The 15,968-nt window shown below is 48.5% G+C and overlaps 6 protein-coding genes across 6 annotated transcripts; 4 read left to right on the forward strand and 2 right to left on the reverse strand.

The window, feature by feature from the left end:
- Positions 1 to 655: 655 nt before the first annotated feature.
- Positions 656 to 2,919, forward strand: N7474_006554 (uncharacterized protein; the record flags this gene model as incomplete). The annotated part of the gene is made up of 8 exons (XM_057197964.1): positions 656 to 995; positions 1,045 to 1,261; positions 1,323 to 1,507; positions 1,563 to 1,969; positions 2,028 to 2,201; positions 2,261 to 2,401; positions 2,451 to 2,581; positions 2,637 to 2,919. The coding sequence occupies 8 exons, from the start codon at positions 656 to 658 to the stop codon at positions 2,917 to 2,919; spliced, it is 1,878 nt and encodes a 625-aa protein (XP_057051404.1).
- Positions 2,920 to 6,115: 3,196 nt separating this feature from the next.
- On the reverse strand, positions 6,116 to 7,359 carry N7474_006555 (D-alanine--D-alanine ligase family protein; the record flags this gene model as incomplete). Its single annotated transcript, XM_057197965.1, has 3 exons — positions 6,116 to 6,265; positions 6,350 to 6,919; positions 6,991 to 7,359. The coding sequence occupies 3 exons, from the start codon at positions 7,357 to 7,359 to the stop codon at positions 6,116 to 6,118; spliced, it is 1,089 nt and encodes a 362-aa protein (XP_057051405.1).
- Positions 7,360 to 7,661: 302 nt separating this feature from the next.
- On the forward strand, positions 7,662 to 9,751 carry N7474_006556 (Monooxygenase FAD-binding; the record flags this gene model as incomplete). Its single annotated transcript, XM_057197966.1, has 6 exons — positions 7,662 to 7,904; positions 7,959 to 8,183; positions 8,232 to 8,442; positions 8,506 to 8,735; positions 8,798 to 8,838; positions 8,887 to 9,751. 6 exons carry the CDS (start codon positions 7,662 to 7,664, stop codon positions 9,749 to 9,751), a joined length of 1,815 nt encoding a protein of 604 aa, XP_057051406.1.
- Positions 9,752 to 10,029: 278 nt separating this feature from the next.
- N7474_006557 (type 1 glutamine amidotransferase domain-containing protein) lies at positions 10,030 to 10,788 on the reverse strand (the record flags this gene model as incomplete). Its single annotated transcript, XM_057197967.1, has 1 exon — positions 10,030 to 10,788. The coding sequence occupies one exon, from the start codon at positions 10,786 to 10,788 to the stop codon at positions 10,030 to 10,032; it is 759 nt and encodes a 252-aa protein (XP_057051407.1).
- Positions 10,789 to 11,104: 316 nt separating this feature from the next.
- Positions 11,105 to 12,259, forward strand: N7474_006558 (uncharacterized protein; the record flags this gene model as incomplete). Its single annotated transcript, XM_057197968.1, has 2 exons — positions 11,105 to 11,145; positions 12,118 to 12,259. The coding sequence occupies 2 exons, from the start codon at positions 11,105 to 11,107 to the stop codon at positions 12,257 to 12,259; spliced, it is 183 nt and encodes a 60-aa protein (XP_057051408.1).
- A 1,486-nt stretch (positions 12,260 to 13,745) lies between these two features.
- N7474_006559 (isocitrate lyase 1) lies at positions 13,746 to 15,469 on the forward strand (the record flags this gene model as incomplete). The annotated part of the gene is made up of 3 exons (XM_057197969.1): positions 13,746 to 13,949; positions 14,006 to 14,504; positions 14,559 to 15,469. 3 exons carry the CDS (start codon positions 13,746 to 13,748, stop codon positions 15,467 to 15,469), a joined length of 1,614 nt encoding a protein of 537 aa, XP_057051409.1.
- Between the last annotated feature and the right edge of the window lie 499 nt (positions 15,470 to 15,968).

A 15,968-nucleotide genomic window follows, 5' to 3' on the forward strand; every position in this document is an offset into this window, starting at 1 on the left:
CTGGCGCCTAGATCCTAAATCTGATAATGGAGTGACTCGTTAGTTTTTTGGAGGTAGGACTGAACATTCCTGATCTCATTGAACCCTTCAAAAACTCATTTGTACTCATTCCTAGGTTTAGCTTCCTTCAGAGGAAGAGGTTTGGAATGCTCAATATAGCGTCTCAACCGAACCCATTGTAAAGTGTCACTAGTAAACTTATTCTGATTGAGCTCCAGTCCCTAGACACCCACTCCACCACCAACTCCGCCAAGTAGCGGCTGCGAATTGTCCGATGCTCCATTATATTGGCTTTGACGGTGTGTTTATCATCAATTTTGCCTGTATGGGAATTGGATGCTCGCTCTCATGCGGGGTTGGCTCGTTCCAAGTGGGGACATTCCGCCGTGCGGCACAGTAGCACGGGGTAAGATACTAGTCCGAGTAGAGGGTAGTTTCAAGCGTCCTAGAGCTCTCAAAGGAGCGCTATTCCTTGTTAGGCCCGGCAAAAATGAGGTTATACTCCGGTGCTCTCGGCCTTGTTAGGTCCGATGGTGCATATAAAGCAAGAGCATGCGCTAATTAGCTCCTTTTGAATCTTTACACGAATGCTCATATCCGAAGCTCTCCTTTTCTTCTAAGGTTGGATATATTCCGGCTCTCTTAGTCTTAAATCATGCATTTGCTGCGGGGACTTGCGCTCTCGCTGCTAGCAGGTACTGCTCTAGCCAACCCTAGCCGCCATAGTGGAAAGGACCATGCAGTCAAGCAGGCCCGTGGCTCCGGATATGCCATGAAGCAACCTCCACTGACAACCCCATGGACGGATGATGTGGGTACGGACCCGTGGCCCGAGTATCCGCGCCCCCAAATGCAACGCTCTCAATGGAAGAATCTCAATGGCATTTGGCAGTATCAGAATGCCTCAAGCCTTAATGATGTGGAGAACCCACCATTTGGACAGAACCTGGGACAGGAAGTATTGGTTCCATCGTGCCTTGAGAGTGGCCTGTCCGGTCAGTATTACTTGTCTGTATATTTTGGCTCTTATTAAGTTTTCTATAGGTATCCAAGGGGAGTACAATCTATACTCATGGTATTCCAACTCATTCAAAGTCCCTACAGATTGGGCAGGGCAGCAAATTCTTTTGAACTTTGAAGCTGTTGACTACGAAGCCACTGTATTTGTCAATGGAAAGAAGGTCGGATTCCATCGTGGAGGGTACTTCAGATTCACTATGGATGTTACCCGATTTGTGAAGGCTGGCCATGAAAATGAATTGTGGGGCCCCTTTCCAAGAACTTTCCGTGTCAAATATGATTTACTAATACACTCCTTCCAGGCTTGTCTTTGTGCACGATCCCACTGATTCTGAGGGCTATGTGATCCCCATCGGGAAGCAGACTCTCCATCCGAGTCACATCTTCTATACTCCCTGCAGTGGCATCTGGCAGCCGGTCTGGCTCGAGAGTGCCCCGGAGAACCATATCACTAGATTGGACCTCGATGCTAACATGCACGGTATAGGTAAGCTAACATCCTAACATTTCTCTGGAACTTCAGTTAATCTTAATATATTTAGTCAACATGACTGTGCATACATCGGTTGCAAACACCACTAGCAATGTCCAAGTTATTGTCCATGACAACGGAAAGACGATCAAAACCCACAGTGGACCATCCAACCAGCCATTCCAGTTCAATGTTGATTCGCCGGATCTCTGGTCTCCGGACTCACCAAAGCTTTATAAGGTGACCGTCAAACTGGGCAAAGACGTAGTCCAGAGCTATACTGGATTCCGAACTATCTCCAAGGGTACTGTCAATGGCGTTGTCCGACCGCTATTGAACGGCAAGTCTATCTTCATGTTCGGCACCCTGGATCAGGGTTTCTGGCCAGATGGCATCTACACTCCGCCAACTAAGGAGGCCATGGTGTATGATCTGAAATTGTTGAAAAACTTGGGATTCAACGCGGTTCGCAAGCATGTTAGTGTATAATCCAGTGAGGAGTCTGAGACGCAGTGGATTGACTCACACATGGCAGATCAAAGTCGAAAACGAACTATTCTACCAGGCATGCGATGAGCTGGGAATCCTTGTTATCCAAGACATGCCTGCCATGCTTTCTCTGCCTAATGCTGCGCAGCAAGCAGAGTTTCAACGCCAACTGGAGCTGCTTGTCAATCAGCACAAGAGCTTCACTAGCATTGTGACTTGGGTAAGAGATGTGCTCAGCTGTATACGCTCTTTTCCCCCTTGACTGAAAATATCTACTAGGTAATCTATAACGAGGGCTGGGGCCAGATAACTAGCTATTACCCAGAGTTCGGTCTGACCGATCTAGTTCGGGAGCTGGACCCGACCCGTCTTGTGGATACCACCACTGGTTGGTACGACCACGGTGCTGGTGACTTCAGCGTAAGTTATGCAGGGGAAAGAGATTGGTGAGGTGACTAACATATTCTAGGATAACCACCACTACGCGAACCCACAATGCGGTACTCCATTCTACTCCATTAACTCTAGCCCCTTCGATCCCACCCGCATCGGCTTCCAGGGCGAATTCGGTGGTCTTGGAAGCAACGTCTCCATTGAACAGTGAGTTTTTTTGAACATATGAGAAGAAACTCTTTATTGATAAGATAATCCTCAGTCTCTGGAACAACCAAGCGTCCATCAACACCATCAACCAAACTTACGAGATTGACCAAACCCTCGATGCCTGGAATTATCGGTCTCACCTCCTGCTTAGCGAGCTGCAGGATCAAGTTCGCCGATTCTCCTGCAACGGCGGGATCTGGACTCAGACGACGGATGTTGAGGGTGAAGTCAACGGCCTGATGACATATGACCGCCGCCTTAAGCGTGTCGATGAGAAGCAATGGCAGGCAGACATTCAGGGTCTCTATGATGCTGCTTCTGCGCGCAGCAATTAGGCTACCTAGACATCATATTCCAAATCTGGTTACTCGATTGTCGGCAATAATGGTATATCCAGAACAATTCAGGTCGTGAAAAACGCTAGGTACCTTCTACAGTGTTTAGATCTATTACCTCCTGCACAGTTTTGCTTGTGAGCAATCAGCCTAAATAAAAGCACAACACCATACTTACCCTCAGATTCGAGGCATAGAAGTAGTTTTCGGTATAGTTCCCGGAATGTAAGCGTCGTGTTGCCCTTCACTTCCATCCTAGAGCTTTAGTTCGATTTGGTTACGAATACAACATACAATATGTAAAACAAGGCATCTGTCCTAGAGCGCAGTGAAGTGAAGACTCTGGATTTTCATAAAGCTATACAGTAGCAACCTAAATAATTTGCAGCACATGACGCAGAATAGCTTGCGGACATTCATATTGAAAGATTAAATTTCGGATCTAATCACACACCGGACTAAGAGGTTTCCATAAAAAAAATCTTCCTTTATATGGATAGATATCACTTCAATTCTTGGATTGCCGACTGGAAGACATTTCGAATTTGCATTATCCGATGAGAAAGGCTTGTATACATCGTTCCACTTGGAAATGTCGGTTGGATCAGGGACAAAAGGAAAAGAAACCACGCGTCCTCAGGCCTAGGTACCCCTCTTCATTCTTCTTGTGATATGTGAGCATCATTTGCTCGCCCGAGGATAGAAGTAGCCTTTGGTTCTGTATCCGCAAACTTGAGCCATTCCGGGGTTCGTCAAAAATCTCTGAACAAGAGTGCCCTCTGGAAACCCAAGCAAAATAGTATATAGTGAGCCTTGGTCACATGAGGTATCGTGGTACCACGTTTTATCCTTCTTGTCTTTCAGAAATGCAATTCGACACTGAGAAGTACCAGCAACAAAGGTAACATGATGCCCGAAGTGGTGGTTGATCCTGACCGGAAATGAGGATGAGATAGATCTCCACTAATTTTGGGCCTAGCGACCAACGGCCCCAATTAGCCCTCCGTCTATGATTGTGCGGGCCAGATATAGATCAGCAGCAAGGAAAATTCGTAACACTAGCCACTTCTAACCATCGTAGGTAAGGTCGTTTTTCTCTACTACTACATATCTCCGGTTGCTTTTCGCCCCCATTACCTAACTAGCTATAGTTACCAGGAGCCTATAATCAGTGGATAGAGATGACGAAGCGATGTTACACAATCAAGGTGGGTTCTAACGTACCAGCCCGCACCTTCCTTCGCAATCTACGTCAAAGTGAGGGATTTTGAGCAATGAGGGACTTTGAGCAAAGGCTTCTCGAAATAGCGTGAACGGGCTGTGCACTGGTTCATGCTCTTGGATAAATTGAATCCACTTTAGGCCGTGGTCCTATGGTCTCGCCCTGAGTGCCTATACTCGGATGAGAGACGACGATCATCCTTTGTTCGGAGATAATTGACACTCTTCACAAGCTGAAACATTTCCAGGATCTGAATACTACACAGTACATCCTAGCATACGGATGAAACCTAAATTACGATCATTTACGTATCCATGTTGTCAAAAATGAATGGGCCTTGGGTCCAAAATTAGTTCCAAAAAGATGGCTTCCATATCTAGCGGCTAAGTTTAGATCCGCAGGGGGCCAGAAGTATTGATTCGCAATGCATCCGCCGCGGTTAGGTCTAAGCGCATCTACTCTGTTACACTGCAGCCAGCCATATAGGGGTTAAGAATCTGATAGACGGAGATTCGATTCCTTATTGTACCATTGAAAGGAATACGCAAACTTAGAAGACTGCACATAGCGCGAACCCTATGTGGAAACCCCTTAATACAGGCCCCCACGATGGGGCTCCGCATTTTTGATCCCACTGTGGGGTCTGTCAGAATAATATAACGTCGCAAGCGATTAGTTAACTAGCGCATTTCCACGACCGTTACAATTGCTAAGCTCCATAGAGCATTAGGCTGTGGTCGAATCAACATTAGCCCGCGTTAACTGATGTTGGTTTCAATTTTGGTCCCTCTGTTGGTTCGCAATGCCTGATTCGATCACTTCCGGGCTAAAGCCGTAGCCTGCGAGTGATAAATAGCAAGGTCCGCTGTATGCATGTAGTTCCTCAGCTTTTTCTTTTGGTTCAATGAGACCGGTCAATATCGATACTGTCTTTATCAGGCTCTACCTCCCTGTACAACTGGCCGCAGCGTGACTTTACACAAAATCGCTCTCTTCTCTGTTTATATACCGCTAGTGTCCTACCTCAACAGACATACTTATAGCGGTATTTGCTCCACCACCACCACCACTGCCACCGCCATCAGCATCAACCAGCCTATACATTGACGGACCAACTCATTTAATAAGCTTTCTGTCTCCCGCTCATTATGAGACCTTACAAGCAATTGTTAAGCGCATTCATAGCGGTTGGTCTTGCTCAATCCGAAAGTGTGCCTGCGGGTGCAGAACTATGCGTACCTCAAGGCGAAGGCAGCTGTCAATTTGCAGCGTATCAATTGCAGCCAACAGACACGTGCGAAGACCTGCAGAAGAACGCAGCATACATTTATGACCACGAATGTAACCAGATCGGCTACACGGAAAATTTCGCAACTGATACAGCCATTGACTCGGAATTGCCATATACTGTGGACGTGTTGCTTATAACTGGTGGGCCTTCTTGTAATATCAAGTATCAGATCGGGTATAGTGACGGGACGTATGGGTTCGGAAATCCGTCTGGAGGAGTCTGGGGTTCATGCAGTGAGACAGGATACCAGTGTAACTACTACCGGGTGGCGTTTGCTTGCCCGGGGTTCTAGTTTACTAAAAACAAACTGCATGATTCAACAATCTGGAGCTGTGGTCAGTGTTTAAAATCGATTGCGCGTTGCCATGTAGCGGGTGGTCTCTCCCGTCATATATTAGTTTCTAGTTATAGGCTGGTTATTGCGTAGATGTTCGATATCTATGCTATCTCGCCAGTAGCCGAAAGGTGACGGGTAAAGATTACTTTGAGCGGCTTCGTGGAGGATCGAGCGAACGGGATAGATTCCTTTAACGAATGAGTGTATATATCCGTATCCAGAATGAGTGAACTTCCTTGCGTTTCATTGATAATATGACGCCGTCCATGTTAGTATTCATTGAGCGGACATTATTCTAATTGCATAATGAATCTTCAATGAATTAGTGCCGCTGCGTCACTTCCCTCTATCCGATTGACCCATCACTTTCTTGATTCCGTCTTTGAAGGGCGCTAGTGATGACTTCAGCTATAAGTTCATGGTACTCCATCCCGTTATTTCGCGCGATGCAAGTAAACAGAGAAAAGTCGTCTCGAAGCCCGAATAGCGGGTTTACCTGATTCCAGTTAGACCTGAGCACTAAATATAACAGAAATTCCATCGTCGAGTTCTGCCTTTTCTGAGGGAAAATTGAACGTACCTCTATCACGTTTGGAACAGAACCGTTCATTTGAGAAGTTAGACGTATATCGACACGAGCTCCATCTCGGCACCCCAATACTTGATACGCCGATAGAGCAACATTGGCGACCTTCTTCACTAGCGGATCTGCCAGGTCCGCATGGGCATGTCCCATATCTTGGCCTGGTCCACGGCCAGCTTTGGAGAAGCTTGTGGCGAAGTCAACCGACGAATTGTCATTTTCATGTCCCTCTGGATTGTACCATGTCACTTCTAATACACCTAGCACAGTGGCTGAGCTGTTAGTTCCAAGGATAGCCACTGTGAATTCTCTCCCGCCAAGGAATTCCTCTAGCATGATTTCCTGGCCTTTAAATTGACCTCGGAGATTTTCAATGGTTGTATCAAGGTCTTCATGTCGGTAGATCTTGTTCGAGGGTAGAATCCCATTTGAGGTAGATGCAGCAACTGGCTTTGCAAAGAGTGGATATGATAGTTCTTTGGCCAGTGAGGCATAATCGGCCTTGAGGCCAAATTTGGGGATTAATGCGAACGGGCTCGTTGGTATCCGATAATGCTCCAGAAGCATCTGCAGATATTCATCAGTATTAAATATGTAAAAAATGTAGGGTATCCTCAATGCGTATATGCTTATCGTACCTTAGTCTTCGCCTTGTCATTACATAGTGAAAGCGTGGCTGCGTCTGAAAACGTGTAGAGAACCTCATAAGCTTCAAGTAGTGCTGGTACTTGAGATTCGCGTGCAGAACCACGAAGCCCCTCACTAAAGTTAAACACCAAGTCCCAATTCTTCTCTTCACCCGCTGCCAGATGGCCGACGAGGTGTTTGATGCCGGGAATGTGGACTACACGGTGTCCAAGCTTGCCAAGGGCATTGGCGACAGCGTTGATTGTCACCTCATCGGCCAAATCAGCACAGTCGGTCTCCGCGTAGCCTCGTTCAAGATAATAGGCCTTCGGGTCATAAACGAAGGCGACGTTGAGTTCGGTGTCTCTTGGGTTTTTCATGTTGTCCCTTGGTAGCTGTGTGCAGTTGCCAGTCAGAGGTGCGGATAGTATTATGGAAACAAATGACGACTTTCCTGAACTTAAAAGAGATCAAGCCGTCCTTGGCCGACTTCAACAAAACGTGCTTTACTTTGACTTGAGATTCAACATGACGTCACGGCCACTTCATCGCGAACACCTGTTTACAGTACAATCATGGAACAAGATCCTTTGTATATCTACGATTGTCAAGTCAATGGTAATCTTCGTGGAAGGTTTTGTCTAGAGCCGTTCCCAGTACTGCTCAAAAGTACATCTTTGAAATGTGGTGTGCAACTTCCTATGTCGATCTTTTAATCATCGGTGCTGGCCCAGCAGGGCTCGCGGCGGCGTGTTGGGCAGCTCGGTACAATCTGTCAATACAAATAATTGACCAGAAAAGTGGTCGGACAAAGACTGGCCATGCCGATGGGCTACAAAGCCGGACACTAGAAATCCTAGAAAGCTTTGGTATTGTCGACCCAATCTTGAAACAAGGGGCTCCAGAAGTCGACATGTGCTATTGGGTTTGTCTACACAATAAGTTGAAAGTACAAAATAAGCTACTTACAAAACTACAGGCAATGAACCCTAAGACAGGGAATGTTGAACGCCGTGGGATAGACGAAGCGGAAATTGGGCGGATGTCCAGATTTGGGCAAACATTGCTCAACCAGGGTTATGTTGAACAGAATTTCATTGATCACTTATGTGCGACAAGTGATATCCGCGTTGAGTGGAATAGAAGAGCTGAGTTCTTACAATTGATGGCATCCGACGAAGATAGAGAAGCATTCCCAGTAGCCGTGGGAGTGGCTTGTCTGGATGGGCATGGTATGTAATTCGAAGCTTAGAAGTTGCTTTCTGTTAAGCAGATTGGAACTGATTCACCGAACCAGGCGAGTCACATCTCCCCTGATGCTTCGCAAATGATCCGTGCACGTTATCTGATCGCATGTGATGGTGCCCACAGCTGGACCAGACACAAGCTCAACGTTTCGACTGATGGAAGTGATAAGAGCACGGACTGGGGTGTCCTAGACATTGTCCCTATCACCGACTTTCGTATAGTCTCCCATTTTGCCGTAATTAGTCTCACTGTGTCCCTCGTCTAACAATCTTCCCTAGCCGATATCCGCCAAGCCTGTTCAGTTCAATCTGAGCCACATGGAAGCATTATGACAGTACCACGAGAGAACAAACTGGTGCGTTTCTACATTCAGCTCCAGAACGGGCTTAAAGAAGACAACTCGCCCTACTCCAGTGATCCCCCAAGGGCTTTGGTTGAAATGGCCTCGCGGACGATGAGCCCGTATAAACTGACGTACAAACATTGTGATTGGTGGTCATACTATTCGGTAAGTGCAAATAGCGATTTTTAAAGGCCTAGGGTTTACTGATAAAGGTGACGCAAATCAAGTCTGCACGTCGGGTTGCTCAAAACTTCAGACCACATAAGCGGTAAACGAAACCCTTTGAGAGTATAAGGCATTGAATAACTTCTTCTAGCATTTTCCTTGCCGGTGATGCAGCCCATACTCACTCCCCAAAAGGAGGGCAAGGCATGAATGTTTCGATCCAGGACACATACAACCTTGTCTGGAAACTGGGAGCAGTCCTCACTGAAGGCGCGGATCCTGTTATTTTAGAAACCTACGACTCTGAACGCCGTTCTGTTGCTAAGGAGTTGATGGATTTAGATGCTTGTCTTGTGGAAGCATATGAGGACAGACAGAATGGAGAAAGCACCGGAGTGTACGAGGTCCGCGAAAAGTATGCTGGCTTCATGGCAGGGGTGGAGGTGACTTACAGCCCGAGCGTCTTGGTTGCCGATGGTCCTGCGTATGGAAACCCGGCTCTGGCGCAAAATATCAAGCTGGGTATGCGTCTACCTTCATATCCGGTCACTTACCAATGCGATGGCGTCTCTACTCATTTGGCACAGAGACTTACTAGTGACGGATCGTGGAAGCTCTTGGTATTTGCAGCTGACCTAGGTCAACCGAATAAAATGGAGACACTGGCAAATTTCGCAGATTTCTTTACCAACAAGTCGCATCTGGCACATCTGCGAAAGAAAGAAGATTTGAAGAGCTGCAAGCCTATGATCGATGTTCTCCTGATACACTCAAGTTCCCGGAACACAGTCAAGTTGTTGGACTCACCATCAATTTTCCATCCATTTGATGAGGTCATGGGTTGGGATTACTGGAAACTCTTTGCCGATGACAGTGGTCAAGCGTACTCAGGCTACGGTATTGATGGGCAAGGTGATGGTTGCCTTATTCTATGTCGTCCGGATCAACACGTCGCTTGGATTGGCGGTATGGAAGATATGACTGGTCTTGATAACTATTTTTCGTTCTTCTCGTAGACCAGAAGCTTGATACATCCAAGTGATGTGGATGAGGACAAAGAACTTCAATTTAGCAGTTATAACTCCTTCAACTGTAGCAACCGACGTATCCCCTTAATAAGACAACGCTGTCCATCTGTCTGTGAAACAGTCCCTGGTATCTGAAATTTGAGGCACATGATATGGCAAGTAAACAAGACAGCCGAGCGGGTGAGGATTAATAGAAACCGAACTGACATTTTCGTTAACTAGTCACACTTGCAACCGCATCATTAGACGGATTACAGAGCAACTACTTAAACACTAATCATTGCCAAAAACCGGTCCCCAAGTTCATTCGCCGCCAAAGGGTTTCCTCCAGTGATTAACTCCCGATGCAGAGTCGTACCCCCAATCTTCTCCCGTGCGCCCTCTACCATGACAGCGCCGGAATCTCTCAACGCAGACTCGACCTTCTCGACCTCCCCGCCCCATAAAGTCTCCATCATCTTTTCTTCCGCATCACTCCAACAGGTAATCTGATACCCATCATAAACAAACGATCCGTTGCCCGCTGCCTTAGTACTCAGAAGTGCATATGGCCCATGACAGATTGCTGCAGTGGGCTTATTCTCCTGGTGGAAGTACCTCAGAATCCGTCCAAGTTCTGGGTCCGCTCCCAGATCCTCTAGCGGCGCGTGCCCACCGGGAATGAACACGCCTGCAAAAGTGGCTAGTTCATCGTCACTGATGGTACTGAATGGGCGCGGACGGTTGAACCCGTTCTCGCGCTTCATCCGGTCAATCAGTTCCTCCTCTCGTCGGCGTTCGTAAAAGTTTCCTGCGTATGCAAGGAGTGATTCACTGTTCGGATCCGGTGTTGGCTGTTGGCCCTTCGGCGAAGCAAAAGTCACCTCATGTCCTGAATCGAGGAGCTTTTGGAGAGGCTTTGCGAGTTCTTGGAGGAAGAAGCCGGAGGGTTGCTCAACTATCTTGTTTTGGTCGGACCCGCTGGTTTTTTTGAGGCGAATGGAGTGTGCGTCACTGAGGACGATGAGGATCTTCTTGGGTGGCATTGTGAATATTGCTGGCTAGAGTTGAATAATTCTGGATACGGAAATAGTCTTTGTAGCTGAAATGCGAGTTTATTTATACATGACGGGGGCTTCGTAGTTCCTTGCTGTGTGCAAACGCGGATGACGTTGGCGAGTCGTCATAAGTGAAACTACACTCAGTAATGTCAATGCATGTTTTTCCTTCACGTCAATTATTCATGACAGTGTATTGCTTTTCGCTGACTCTCCGTGGTACATGACGTAAAAAAAGTATAATATAAGTGTGGAAGGTAGGAAAGAGTATTTATGGGGTTAGCACCAAATGAGCCAATTCAGAATGGAGAAATTGGTTCACTCACAGGAAGCCAGCAATCTCGGGTATATTATACTCCTTCCACGTTAAATTTTCCCCCTAATCCGTGCAAATCAAGCCGTGAGTCAAGGCCACCGAAATAATTTCTGAGGCGGAAGTGCTTGAGTGGGTGTTGCTAGCACCAGAACCAAAACCTACCTGACCCACGTTTCTACCCAGCTGAGCATATGCTGCAGTGACCAGAATTTAGTATTAGATAAACTCATCAGGGACATGGGAGTCATTAAGCATGAAGTAACAAAGCTAAAGAACGGTCAGATTAGAGCAGAGGCTAACGATTTCTAGCCTTTGAGCGTGAAGTATAGCTAATTGCAAGGATGTGGCTTCGTCGCTTTTCTTCAATCCCTACTTCAATGCCTTTCTATCTCCCGCAACAGTGAAAACAGAACGATTGTCTTGGTCCCATGCCTCTCAATCCCCAACAAAAGAAAAGCGGAAAATACTGATCCAATATACTTTTTTCTACCTTCGACTTGCTTACCATGGCCTGCCTGGGTCCACACTCCTGGAGAATCGTGGGCTAGCAGGTAAGTTTATTTATCTTTGTATTCTTCGAATCCAAATAGCTGATATATGACTTGCCTCCAGATGGCGATATAATACTCAACAACACCGTCGACGTCTGTTGCTTTGAAAATTGTGTGATGAACTGCTGTTGTGGGGCAATCCAGTGACTCACGACAGAAGTGGCAGACACCTCAAGTAGAGTTAAACAGCCGTTCAACACTAGCGCTAGTCGCCGGAATACTGTAGAAAGATCCCGAGCCATGTTTGCAAGTACCAGAAACTTAAGTTGATGCTCCTTCCGGAACGCGAGAAAGCCAGCCGGCTGAATGATTTTGCCTACGGGTTAACATGTATTTCTATATTAATCATTAAAGAAATACAAGGCACATACTACTAGCGAGATATTTCGTAAGCTCATTGAACTATTTCCATTCGACCATTCCCCGCATATCCCCATCACAATCCCCCAGCACAGCGAAAATAACCCGGCCCCAAAGCTCCGAGCGTCAAAGCGGCTCGGTCAAGATCCGAAAACTCAAGACTAGGGATGCCGAGTGTCGGAGCCGCCAGAGCAAGGGGCCACCGACGCAGAGTGACAGCCGTCGACAATAACACGGGTGTTGGGGAGCGGAGGACCCTGGTTCTCCCGAGGCCTGTTCTCGTGGCTGGTACAGCCACCACTTTTGCTCTGCAATAATGTGTTCTTACATGATTACTGGGTGGGGTAGTTAGAACTATTGACTTCAGGACTGGAGGAGCCAAATTCAAAAGCCTGCGTTCTGACCCGACCTCTATATCCTATCTGGAATGCTGTTTGGGGTGACAGGGCGGTGGTTTGTCACAACCCTATGTTTAAAACCTCCTGCTCATACCGGAGCTTCCCTTTCTGCCACCAGAGCTTTGCGGACACTCTCAGACAAGCTGTAGAGACGGATGAGTCAGCACGTTGTTAAGCCGAGGTCCAACGAGCTGTGCGACTTTGAGTCATTTTAGGGCCTGACCACCTATCGGGGCGTGATCGTCTAGAGCTAGTTGACTGCATGTGCCGTGTCCCTGATGGCGTCAGGTTCTCCGGGAAATTTCGCGGGTTGTACAGTCTTCTCTGTTAAAAAAAAAAAAAAAAAAAAAAGAAGCAGGACTGGGCATAGTCGCTATAGATGCATAGTTTATATCCCATGCACCCTCTAGTTTATCTGTACTGGACTCTATGGATGATAATGACTACAGAAATGTATCTACTATTCATTTGATACAAATAGATGCCGCATCTGCTCTGATAGATCGACTAAAATACCCAACCAATTCGGACGCGGTAGGGACGATGAATACCGGGGCATGACAGACCGTATTGATGACTCAGGCATCAATCAATTTTCTCTCGCGCCTTTTTGCTCGAGAAGAGTCTCAAAAGAGATCGAATAATCAAACTAGGGGGCTACTATCATGTACATATTTCCCTAGAAATGTCATACAAAGCCATAGTAGGGTCTGAGTGCAATGCTACACACTATCTTCGTCGACTTTCCACTCGCACGTGAAAGGCAAAAGTTGTTATGGACTGTCACCCGGCCACATGCTTTTTGTCGACGTCATCCGATCTGCGGCACTTTCCTCACTCTCGTTTGCACAATTAAAGACAAGAGAAGCCTAGATGAGAATATAGGCGATGGGGGATACCGATAGTTATTCTGTCTTTGAATGCTGAAACCCCCGAGTAGGAGCTGTAGCAAGCATAATCCCAAAATCGCCGAGTGTAAGGTCCATTCGACCGAGGATCTAGAGAGTCTGGATCCTGTCTTCCGAACCGCACCCGCATTCCGCCTTTCGGCGGTCCAGAAGAACAGCACTGTATGCCTAGGCAAATGAAACAAGCTGAACTCCGGTGAGCCGAGAGATTACCGACCGACCCCCTTCGGTGGTGACGCATTTTGTCTTTCTGACAAGAATAAGTACCGCCGCGTGTCCCACTTGCTTGTGATCCGATTTTTTGTTAGAGTTTCAATACTTTGCTTTCCTTCCCTTTCTTCTCTTGCCACATTTTGCTTTGCATCTATCACTGCCTATATACAGAAATACCAACATTGAAATTACAGCAACCATGGGGCAGTTCGAGGACGAGGATCGGAAGTACCTGGAGGATGTCCAGGCCGTCAAGAACTGGTGGAAGGACTCGCGGTGGCGCTACACCAAGCGGCCTTTCACGGCGGAGCAGATCGTGGCCAAGCGTGGCAACCTGAAAATCGACTATCCGTCCAATGTGCAGGCTAAGAAGCTCTGGGGGATCGTGGAGAACAACTTCCAGGTGCGTTCGAATATATTCTATTGCAGAGGAGACTACTGACACATTGCGCCGCACAGAACAAGCAGGCTAGCTTCACCTACGGCTGTCTGGAGCCGACGATGATCACCCAGATGTGCAAATTCCTCGACACGATCTACGTTTCGGGCTGGCAGAGCTCGTCAACGGCTTCGTCGACCGATGAGCCTTCGCCCGATCTGGCGGATTACCCGATGGACACGGTTCCCCGCAAGGTCAACCAGCTGTTCATGGCACAGCTCTTCCACGACCGGAAACAGCGCGAGGAGCGCCTCACCACCCCCAAGGACCAGCGCGCCAAGGTGGCCAACGTCGACTACCTCCGGCCCATCATTGCCGATGCGGATACCGGCCACGGCGGTCTGACGGCCGTCATGAAGCTGACCAAGCTGTTTGTCGAGCGCGGTGCTGCTGGTATCCACATCGAGGACCAAGCTCCCGGTACGAAGAAGTGCGGCCACATGGCTGGCAAGGTGCTGGTCCCCATCAGCGAGCACATCAACCGCCTGGTTGCCATTCGTGCCCAGGCTGATATCATGGGTATGTGAATCACTGAAAGCCAAAGTCTCGCGAAGCATCTAACGGCAATTTCAGGAACTGATCTACTGGCCATCGCCCGCACTGACTCCGAGGCGGCCACTCTCATCACCTCGACGATTGACCACCGTGACCATGCCTTCGTTGTGGGCTCGACCAACCCGGGCCTGCAGCCTCTTAATGACCTGATGGTTGCTGCCGAGCAGGCAGGCAAGAACGGGGCCGAGCTACAGGCCATTGAGGACCAGTGGATGGCGCAGGCCGGGCTCAAGCTGTTCAACGAAGCCGTCATCGACGCGATCAACGCCGGGGTGCATGTCAACAAGAAGGGACTGATCGATCAGTACTTGAACGCCGTCAAGGGCAAGAGCAACAACGAAGCCCGCGCCATCGCCAAGGGCATTACCGGTGCCGACATCTACTGGGACTGGGATGCGCCGCGCACCCGCGAGGGCTACTACCGCTACCAGGGTGGCACACAGTGCGCCGTGAACCGCGCCGTGGCCTATGGGCCCTTCGCGGACCTGATCTGGATGGAGAGCAAGCTGCCCGATTACAAGCAAGCCAAGGAGTTTGCCGACGGCGTGCACGCCGTGTGGCCCGAGCAGAAGCTGGCGTACAACCTGTCGCCTTCGTTCAATTGGAAGAAGGCCATGCCGCGCGACGAGCAAGAGACCTACATTAAGCGGTTGGGCCAGCTCGGCTACTCTTGGCAGTTCATCACCCTGGCCGGTCTGCACACCACCGCGCTCATCTCGCACCAGTTCGCCAAGGCATACTCCCAGCAGGGGATGCGCGCGTACGGCGAGCTTGTCCAGGAGCCCGAGATGGAGCAGGGCGTCGACGTCGTCACGCACCAGAAATGGAGTGGTGCCAACTACGTTGACAACCTGTTGAAGATGGTGTCTGGCGGTGTGAGCAGCACTGCTGCCATGGGTAAGGGTGTGACGGAGGACCAGTTCAAATAAAACAGTCGCGGCGAGATGACCTGTATACTCTTTTGATGTTCCTGTTTTCTCGAGGATGTGGCGTTTGCCCCTTTTGGCTGTATATCGTGATCTGAAGCCCTCACTGCTTCGAGATTGTTTGCATTCTGAATAATGAGCCCTACACGATTCATATTATGATCCACTCGGATAGATTGTTTCTCCGTCACTCCCTGCGGAACCGAACGAGGAAAGCTTGCGAGAGGCGCACTGATCCCCACAAAGCGGGGACTCTGGAATCAGGGGGTTTGCCGCGGCTCCGATCGGGAAGGGTCGCGTCATGGCCACTGGACTGGATCCTGTCCGAGGAAGAGCCCAACGGTGGCGATAGTGAGGTAGTTCCGAAGATCTGGAGCCGTCTGAACGGGTTTGTTGGAGAGGGCCAAATCACGAAAAGGCAGAAGTAGGAGGTCACATGCGCAGGACCATAGTAACCATCGGTGCGACAGAAGATATAGTATGATGTTTTTGCCAACAGAGA

Source organism: Penicillium riverlandense (assembly GCF_028828495.1).
Source record: "Penicillium riverlandense strain IBT 135883 chromosome Unknown utg000006l_segment0_segment0, whole genome shotgun sequence".
Classification (NCBI taxonomy): Eukaryota; Fungi; Ascomycota; class Eurotiomycetes; order Eurotiales; family Aspergillaceae; genus Penicillium; species Penicillium riverlandense.